This window comes from Gossypium arboreum, chromosome 6 (genome assembly GCF_025698485.1).
Source record: "Gossypium arboreum isolate Shixiya-1 chromosome 6, ASM2569848v2, whole genome shotgun sequence".
Taxonomy (NCBI): domain Eukaryota; kingdom Viridiplantae; phylum Streptophyta; class Magnoliopsida; order Malvales; family Malvaceae; genus Gossypium; species Gossypium arboreum.
Window position 1 is genome coordinate 127,200,077 of NC_069075.1, and position 10,644 is coordinate 127,210,720.

A 10,644-nucleotide genomic window follows, 5' to 3' on the forward strand; every position below is an offset into this window, starting at 1 on the left:
GGCTTTAACCTTTCTTATCTCTCCTTTATCTTTTGCTGCTATCAACATGTCATCAACATAAAGAAGTAGATATGCCAAAGAACCATCACTGTTTTTCTTAAAGTAAACACAACTATCAAAACTACTTCTTTTAAAATCATAAGAAGTCATAAAGGAATCAAACCTCTTGTACCACTATCTCAGTAACTGTTTCAACCGTAAAGGGACTTTTTCAGCAAGCAAACATAGTCCTCTTTTTCTGAGACTATAAAACCCTCTAGTTGTTGCATGTAAATGTCCTTCTCAAGTTATCTATACAAAAATACAGTTTTTACATCTAACTACTCAAGCTCCAAATCATGCATGGCCACAATACCAAGCAAAGATTGAATCGAACTATGCTTCACAACTGGGGAGAACATATCTATAAAGTCCACTCTTGGAATTTAACTGTAACCCTTTACAACAAGCCTTACTTTATATCTGGGTTCTTCAACTCTTGAAGTCTCTTTTTTTCTTTTTAAACACCTATTTACAACGAACAACCTTTTTACCTTTAGGAAGTTTCACATGATCCTATGTTCTGTTTTTGTAGAGTGATTCCATCTCCTCTTGCATAGCAAACATCCACTTTTCTTAGTCTTCACAGCTAATTGCCTCGGAATAATTAGATGGCTCTCGGTTTGCATATCTTCAGCCACATTTAAAGTATAAGCAACTAGATCAGCCTTGGCATACTTCTTGGGAGGTTTAATTTCTCTTCTAGTTCTATTTTTGGCAATAGAGTATTATGGTGAAGAAGCAACTCTATTCTCAATTTTTGTACTGGCTTAAAGAATCAAATTTGTATTAATTTGATGCTCCACCTACTTTTGATTTTCTTTATTGGAAGAGTCTTTAAGAGATAAGTTAGGTAGCATAGCAGTTTCATCAAAAACGACATCTCTACTAATCACAACTTTTCTATTTTCAAGACACCATAACTTATACCCTTTTACACTGGCTTTATAACCAAGAAAAACACATTTAATGGATCTCGGCTCAAATTTTCCATTATCAACATGAGCATATGCAGGACACCTAAAGATTTTTAAGTCAGAATAATTAGCAGGATTACCAGACCATATCTGTTGTGGAGTCTTTTTCTCAATGGTAACGGATGAAGAACCATTGATCAAAAAACATGCAGTAGAGGCTGCTTCTACCCAAAATGACTTTGGTAAGTTGGCATTTGACAACATACATCGAATCTTCTCCATGATCGTTCTATTTATTCGTTCTACAACGCCATTTTGTTGTGGAGTATGATGAACTGTCAAGTGTCTCACGATCCCTTCTAACTTGCACAGTCTATTAAACTCATCAGAACAGAACTCTAGGCCATTTTCTGTGCAGAGGTATTTTATTTGTTATTCCGTCTATTTTTCAACCATAATTCTCTAAGACTTAAATGCAAAAAACACATCGCTTTTCTAATTCAAGAAGAATGCCCAAACTTTTCTAGAAAAATCATCAATAAAAGTTAGCATATAATTAGCTTCACCTCTCAAAGGCACTCTAGATGGCCCCCACAGATCAGAATGAATATACTCCAATGTTCCCTTCGTGTTATGGATTCCTCTGGTGAATCGAACTCTCTTTTGCTTCCCAAAAACACAGTGCTCATAGAACTTCAGTTTGCAAATTCCTTTCCCATCAAGAAGTCCTCTTTTGCTCAATTCTGTCATGTCATTCTCACTCATATGCCCTAGGCGTATATGCCAAAGTTTAGTAATATCATCATCTGACAAGGAAGAGGAAGCGACAACTGCATCACCAGTAACAGTAGAACCCTGCAAAATATATAACTTGGTAGTCTTTCTCTGCCCTTTCATCACAACAAGGGAACCTTTGGAAATCTTTAAAACTCAACTTTCAACTATGTATTTGCACCATTTTGAATCAAGAGTACTCAACGAAATTAAATTTCTCTTCAATTTTGGAACATGTCGTACGTCACTAAGTGTTCTAACAACTTCATCAAACAACTTAAATATAATTATTCCAACACCTATAATTTTACATGAAGCATTATTTCCCATCAAAATAACACCTTCAGACACTGTTTCATAAGTTATAAACCATCCTGATTGGGACTCATGTGGAAGGTGCAGCCTGAATCAAGTATCCACTCCTTGCTTACTTTAGAATTGTTGACAGAACCGACTAGAAGTTCACCATCGCTGTAGTCTTCTGCAACATCAGCTTCACTGAAATTTTCTGGTTGTTTTCCCTTTTGATTCCCAGCCTCCCTTTTAATCTTGTTCTGTAGCTTATAGCACTCAAATTTAATGTGCCCTTTCTTCTTGCAGAGGTTACAAGTTTTACCTCTGTTTGAAGACTTCAATCTACCCTTAGATTTACTGCGAGGGTTTTGTTCATGTGTCCTTCCACGATTATTATCAGCATTCCGATCTTGTCTCCCACGAACAATGAGACCCTCTCTCTGAGAGCCGGGTTTAACCACAAGATGCTTCATCTTATCATACGAAGTTGATAAACCATAATATATACATGTTTTTACTCTATGCTTGACATATTTTTGGAAGGATTATCATAATATTTAATGAATTTGATGATCCTAATCCTTTAATTTCATGTTTCATACTCAGGGGAGCTTAGGATAGCAAAAAGAGCAAGAAATGGGCCAAAAAAAAAGGGACAAATTGGGTCTAATTCAGTGTTTCACATGGCCTAAGCACTTCCACACGGATAATCTACACACCCGTGTGTCATTAGGCCACACACCTATGTGGCATGGCCGTGTCGACATTAAACCAAGTCAGAATTACACACGGCCTAAGGACCTTCACACGGGCGTGGCACACAGCCGTGTCCCTGTTGAGCCAAAGTCTAATTCTATTCGGAAAAGACTAATTTTTGGCTATTTTGGGCATTCCAAAGTCTATATAAACACCCTAGAAGAGGATCAAGGGGGACACGCAGAGTAGAAAGCAGAAAATACTCAAGGACAGCCATCGGAATCAGCTCAGAAGTAGGATCTACTTCAAGACTAAAAATCTCCATTCAATTTCCTTAGAAGTTCTTTGGGTTTCTTTATGTTTTGTTGTTTTCTCAATTTTGAGATGTTTTCCATTATTATGAACTAAACTCCCCAAATACCTATGGAAGATGAAACCTAAGACGGAACTTATTACTATTTGAATTATATGATAAATACTTCTTCTTATTCTTAAATGTGAGATTTAATCATTCTTTTAATATTTCAGGATATTAATTCAGGTTTTGATGTGCTCATTCAGTGGAGCAAAAGTCCCTTTTTAAGAATAGATCATCCATAATTAAGCGGAGTTGCATGCAATCCTAGAGATAGGACGACATAAATCTACTAGATTAGAGTCAAATCTAATAAGGGAATCCATAGATTGAGTTAATGCGAATATAGGGGTTTTAATTAGAAAGAGATTTTAGTTAATCAACCTAGAGTCAGTTGTTTTTAGTCTCGAGAGAGATAATAACATAAATCAGAGATTTCTACGGATTAAGTCAAGTGAATAAATCGTCTAATTCAGAAGTAAATAGTGAAGTCTAGGTGGATTTTTCCTTGGGTATTGTCTTCTCCATCGGTTTTCCAAAAAGTATTTTCCAACTTTTACTTCTGTCGCGTTCTTAGTTAATTGGATAATTAGTTTTGGTTAAAAACATTCCTTTACTTTTTAGGCTAGATAATAAAAAGATGGTAATTACTAGTATTTTTAGTCCTTATAGATACGATATTTCCGGTCTCACCATAACTATACTACTGTTCGATAGGTGCACTTGCCTTAGTCGAATTTTTAGTTAGTTTAGCGACCATCAAGTTTTTAGTGTCGTTGCTGGGGACTAAGATATTAGGAACGCTTGATTTTTATTACTTTAGCCATTTTTACTTTTATTGCAATTTACTTGTTGTTTTTAGTTTAATTTTTCTTTTCTAAATTTTTCTTTTTAATTGCTTCTAGCAGGTGTCTCTAGTTTATGACTAGGAGGAACCCATCAGGACCTTTACTTTTTGACAATAAGATTGAGAGCACAGCTCGCAGAAACCGAAGAGAAATAAAGTGAAGTCTACAATACATAGAGAAAGAGAAAGAGGACGATATCCATACTACAACCGAGGAGATGGCTGAAAATTAAAATAATCCGCCGCCTCCTGTGGTTGCTGCAAATCCAGTGAATCAGATTCCTACTCCTCATACAATGTACGACTATGCTAAGCCTAATTTAACAGGAGCTAAATCAAGTATTGTTAGACCTACAATTGCTGCAAATAATTTTGAACTGAAACCTAACACGATACAAATGATTTAACAGTTTGTCTAGTTTGATGGTTTGTAGGATGAAGACTCAAATACTCATTTGGCCAATTTCTTTGCAATAATTTCAAAATAAATGGTGTTTCTGATGATGCCATTCGCCTTTTGTTATTTCCCTTTTCATTAAGGAATAAGGCTAAACAGTGGTTGAACTCGTTACCACGAGGGTCAATCACTATTTGGGAACAAATGACCGAAAAATTTTTACTTAAATACTTTTCGCTGGCCAAAACGGCCAAATTGAGGAGTGATATCTCTTCTTTTGTACAGATGGATTTAGAAACACTTTATGATGCATGGGAGAGATACAAGGATCTATTGAAAAGGTGTCTCATCATGGGTTACCTCTTTGGCTACAAGTTCAAACTTTCCACAACGGTTTGAATCCCTTGACGAGACAAATGATTGACATAGCTGCTGGTAGAACTATCAATAATAAGACACCTGAAGAGGCTTATGAGTTCATAAAAGAAATGTCACTGAATAATTATCAGTGGCAAGTCATAAGGACAAAGCTGACAAAAGCGGCCGGCGTTTTTAACGTTGATTCAGTTGCTATGCTTTCAAATCAAGTAGAACTTTTGAATAGAAAAATTGATGGTTTACTTGGTACTATGTAAGTTCATCCAGTAATGCAATACGATGCAAGTGGAGGTGGAATGAACAATTTAGAATATCCACCCTACGGCCATAACATGGAGAACGAGCAAATGAATTATACAGGTAATAATCTTCAACCTCAAAATAATCCTTACAGTAACACTTACAATGCAGGTTGGAGGAACCACCCAAATTTCTCATGGGGAGGCCAAGGGAATCAAAGACCACCACCCCCTCCGGGCTTCCAATGACAACCTTACCAGCAAGAGAGAAAACTGAACCTTGAGGAGATGATGACAAAGTTTATTTTCAGTAGCGGAAACCCATTTTCAAAACACTGAAACTGCACTTAAAAATCAACAAACATCAATTCAAGGGCTTGAGAATCAAATAGGACAACTGGCTAAGATGATTTCAGAGAGACCACCAGGAAGTCTACCTAGTAACACCGAACCCAACCCAAAATCTAAAAAGAAGCTAAATCTGAAAAGAAGCTGCCACAGGAAGCGGATAGAAAAGAAGATGAGGAAGTAAAATCTAAAAACAATGAAAAACTGGTGCTAAGGGAATATAAACCACCAATCCCGTACCCAGCAAAGTTGAAGAAAGACAGCATGGATGCACAATTCGGTAAATTTCTTGAACTGTTTAAACAATTACATATTAACTTACCTTTTGTTAAAGCTACCTCGCAGATGCCTACATATACAAAATTTTTTAAGGAGCTTCTAACAAATAAAAAGAAGTTTGAAGGATTGTCTACAGTGGAACTCAACGATGAGTGCTTGGCCATACTCCAAAATAAACTGCCAACCAAACTGAAAGATTCAGGAAGTTTTACTATTCCCTACTTAATTGGTAGTTTAAATGTTGAGAATGCATTAGCTGATTTAGTCGCTAGCATTAATTTGATGCCCTACAAAATGTTCAAGCAACTTGGCCTTGGGGAACCAAAACCTACTAGGATGAGTATTCAACTAGCTGACAGATCTGTTAAATATTCTTAGGGTATTATCGAGGATGTACTCGTAAAAGGATATAAGTTCATATTCCCTATTGATTTTGTTGTGCTTGACATGGATGAGGATGTTGAGGTGCCTTTAATTTTAGGTCACCCATCTTTAGCCACTGCTAGGGCTGTTATTGATGTGGGTGACGGTAAACTTGTGCTTAGGGCAGGTGACGAAGAAATTATTTTTAAAATTTATGATGCCATGAGATTTTTTAGGGAACAAGATGACTCTTGTTATTTTATTGATTTTATTGATCATGCTATTCAAGATTCTCTACAAGAAATCGTACATAGGGACACGTTGGAACTGTGTCTTGCCCAAGAAGAGGAAGTAAATCACGATGATTTTGCAATAGGTAAGATAAAAGCTAAACTAAATTCCAATGAGCCTTCACTGAGACAGAAGAGCTATGAGGGTATTGAGGTAAACAATGAATTAAAATTAAAACCCTCTATTGAAGAACCTCCTAAATTGGAATTAAAGCAACTACCAAATCACTTAGAATATGCATTTCTTGGAAATAATTCCACCTTACCAGTGATTATTGCTTCAGATTTACAGCCAACCGAAAAGGACGAGTTACACCAAGTGTTGAAGGAGCACAAAAGAGCCATAGCTTGGAAGCTTTCTGACATAAGAGGGATCAAGCCTTCTTTCTGCACACATAAAATTTTAATGGAAGATGAATATAAACCTTGTGTGCAAGCTCAAAGGCGACTAAATCCCAATATGAAAGAAGTTGTAAAAGCCGAGGTAATTAAACTTCTAGATGCTGGAATTATTTATCCTATTTCTGACAGTTCTTGGGTGAGCCCTGTGCAGGTTGTTCCTAAGAAAGGAGTCATGACTGTTGTGGCAAATGAGAGGAGCGAACTAATTCCAATGCGAACAATCACAGGATAGAGAGTTTGCATTGACTATAGAAAATTAAATGATGCCACAAGAAAAGATCACTTTCCCTTACCGTTCATTGATCAGATGTTGGAAAGATTATCTGGGCATATGTATTATTGCTTCCTAGATGGACTCTCTGGTTATTTCCAAATCCCAATAGCTCTAGAGGACCAAGAGAAAATGACATTTACATGTCCATACAGACTTGTTTATGGGCCGATACATCTCCAAAAGAAAATAGATGATGCTTTATGGGCCTATAGAACTGCTTTTAAAACCCCCATAGGACCATCTCCTTACAGACTTGTTTATGGGAAGAGTTGTCATCTACCATTTGAATTAGAACATAAAGAATTTTAGGCAATAAAATTTCTGAACTTTGATCCCAGACACGCAAGTGAAAAGAGATTGATGCAGTTGAACGAGTTAGATGAATGGCGAGCTAATGCATATGAGAACTCACGATTATACAAGGAAACAATGAAGCGCCACCATGATGCTCGTTTAAAGCAACACAAGCAATTTGAAGTTGGAGATCTTGTCCTGCTATATAACTCAAGGTTCAAATTGTTTGCTAGGAAGCTTAAATCACGATGGTCAGGTCCTTTCGTAGTTCAAACCATCTTTTCATATGGCACAGTAGAGGTAAGTCACCCAACCCAAGACGCTTTCAAGGTAAATGAACATCGTCTTAAACTTTATAATAATGAGGATTTTAAAGACAATAGAGAGGAGCTACGGCTCTGCAAACCTGCCTAAACATACCCACAAGGTAAAGTTGAGCATAGACTCTAAATAAATGATCCTTAGGAGGCAACCCGAGCACTAACCCCACTAAATAACTTTAGTTTATTTTTCTAATTTTTTCATATAAATTAACTGCAGGTATTTTTGGCACACACGGCATGGCACACGGGCGTGCCTTAGGCCATGTGCTCACCACGGCTAGAAGACACAGGCTTGGCCATGGCCGTGCTAAAATGGGACAACCATTTTCCCCAAGACAGGATGACACACGGGCTGTGATAAATAGCCACAGCCGTGTGCATCACACGGCTACGGGACACGGGCGTGTCCCAAACTGTGGTGAAATTGCACTTTAATTCCCCAAAAAATCAATAGTGGCACGGCATACATTAAATCACCACGGCCATACGAGGTAGCCGTGGAAAGCACACGGTCATGAACACGGGCGTGCCTGAGGCTGTATGGGAACTTGCACAAACAACTGAAACTTTCAACAAGTCAGAATACAACACGGAAGTATGCCACAGCCGTGTCCAAAAGCCGTGCGCAATGCGGATTACTAGACACGGGCGTGTTGGACCTACCACGAGCGTGAGAGAAGCGAATGAAGCACTACATGGCTGTGCGATGTGGCCGTGTGGGTCACACAGCCTAGACACACGGGGGTGTCCACAGGCCGTGTGCGATACTGACTTAAATCATCAGACCACAAGTACAAGTCATGAACACGGACGTGGTATACCAAACACGGGCGTGGGAGAAGTGAAGGAACGTGCACACGACTATGCGACGTGGCCATGCACACCACGTGGCCGTGTGCACCACACGGCCTGGGCACACGAGCATGTCTAAGGGGCCGTGTGCGACACTAACTTAAAATTTCATGAAAAACACGGGCTAGGAGCACACCCTACGTCCGTGTGGACCAACACGGGGTTGGCACGACCATGGCCCCTTTTATTCCCCTCCCCTAACCTTAATTTCTCTCCACCCCTATTTAACCCCCACTATTCATCCTTTTCACTCCTTTTACTATTCATCTCTCTTACAGCCGCCGCAAGTCACAACCCCTTCTACTCCGGCCACCATTCTCCGACGAGCCACTGGCAACAAACTTTCCCCACTATCCTTTCCTCCTCACACTTGCCCCTTCCCTTTCTTCCTCCTTATTCACCCCCTACAGCCACAAAACCTCTCCACTCCTCTCTCTTTCCTTCATTCCGCTCACACAATCACCCATACCTTCAACCGGTAACACTGACCGTTCAACCACCGTCCACAGCCGCGGCCACCACTAACCACCACTATTGTTTCCCTCTTTTCCACCCCTAAGTGCTTTACAATATTTTAGTTGTTTTATTACTATTAGTATCTTTAGTATTATTATTCCCATTACTTTACTCCTGTTTATCTTATTTCATACATTGTTATTGCTCCACTGATATTATTGGTTCTTGTTGATGATTTTATGCCTAAGTTAAGTTTTAAACATTCGTAGTACTCTGCATCTATATTTTAAGGTCATTTGTTTGTTGATTTAACACATATTTTGTTGGCTCGTCTATATTCAGTAATCATTTGTTAGTTTCTACTAGGGGTTAAGAGTCTACTTATTTTGTCTACTTAATTAAAGTTGGATTTGGTTGCTTCCTAGTTTGCCCATTATGTTGATTTGTCCAAATTGAATTCTAAGTTTACTTTTGCAGGACATTATGACAAATACTCAAGGGAAAAAGGCCGCAATCCCCACTTCTAAAAAGTGGAAAGGTCTAGGAGCGACATCTCGGGTGCCACCACTGAGATATGCCATCCATTCCTTCAATTTCCACCAGGGCCCCAAGAGGAATTATTTCAAATTCTACGCGTCTGACCCCTTGGTGTGGGCCGATGCATCGATTGGGTCGTATTAGAGTAGGTCCACCTAGCTGAATCAGTTCAATCCCTCTTCGCTACTGCTCATTGGAATCGCTTTTCGACATCATTGAGCCGACATACCTAGAGCTCACCTTGGAACTTTGTTCAACCTTTTAGCTACAAACAGTTATAGAAGAGTATGACGACCCAGGCACAATCCAATTTCGTCTTAGTGGACTTGTATGACAATTGAGTGTCCCAGAATTTGGAGTCGCCTTGGGACTTTATACAGAAGACTTCATAGAGGTCGACAATTTCCCCCATCTCCATTGTCATATCAATTACGCACCCTCCTCTTGTTGGGCAACCCTCATGCCTGCTATCGGCATCTATGATCCCAGCCGTTCAAAGGCATCGACTCTCTCTCCAGCATTGCGATACCTCTACGCCCTTTTAGCTCACACCTTAATAGGGCGACGAGAGAACACCGGCGTCGTTAACACTCCCGATGCATACTTTCTATGGAGCATGAGGCAAGGGCATATTTTTTTATCTCGCATACTTCATCGCCATTGCCTTTCGCCATCAGACCAAATGGCACCGAAAGGGAGTCATCAGCATCAATCCTTATGTGACTTGACTAGCTCGACACTTTGGGCTCGTGAACACATCAACACAGTCCTCATCACTCACACTCATAGGCCAGATGTCCCCACAAGGCATCTCGAGTATGCTTCACATGAGGATGATAGAGCGTCGCCGCGGGTTTGATCCTCCTCAATACCAACTAGCACGATCCACTGATGAGGATAACCCTGAGGATGTTCCTGATGATATCCCTTCATTTCATGAAGACCCACCGTCTCTGCCACCGCCAAGACACCAACCAGTTCATGCGGCTACTTCATTAACAGAAATTTCTGACCACCTATATCGATTTGAGTATTATTGCACTCGGTGATTTGACAACATAGAGGTGACTCTGCAACAGATTTGCCAGCATTTCCACAGTTCGCCTCCAGCACCACCACCGGACGATCCAACTGCCAATGAGGACTTTTAAGTCTATTTATTTTCACTTTAGTTGTTTTTTTTTATTTTTTTTCCTTTTATTTTTATTTATATTTCCATTTTTTTATGTTCTAAAAAGACTTTGATTAGTATATTTTAAATCCCTAAATTCTATAGCTGTTCTTTTATGA

At 39.2% G+C, this 10,644-nt stretch overlaps 1 protein-coding gene and 1 non-coding gene across 2 annotated transcripts; one reads left to right on the top strand and one right to left on the bottom strand.

The window, feature by feature from the left end:
- Positions 1 to 4,571: 4,571 nt before the first annotated feature.
- Positions 4,572 to 4,677, bottom strand: LOC128294769 (small nucleolar RNA R71). Its single transcript, XR_008285076.1, has one exon. It is a non-coding gene; the product is annotated as a small nucleolar RNA R71 (small nucleolar RNA).
- A 2,575-nt stretch (positions 4,678 to 7,252) lies between these two features.
- On the top strand, positions 7,253 to 7,600 carry LOC108484760 (uncharacterized). The gene has a single exon (XM_017788661.1). It carries the CDS (start codon positions 7,253 to 7,255, stop codon positions 7,598 to 7,600), a length of 348 nt encoding a protein of 115 aa, XP_017644150.1.
- Positions 7,601 to 10,644: the final 3,044 nt, after the last annotated feature.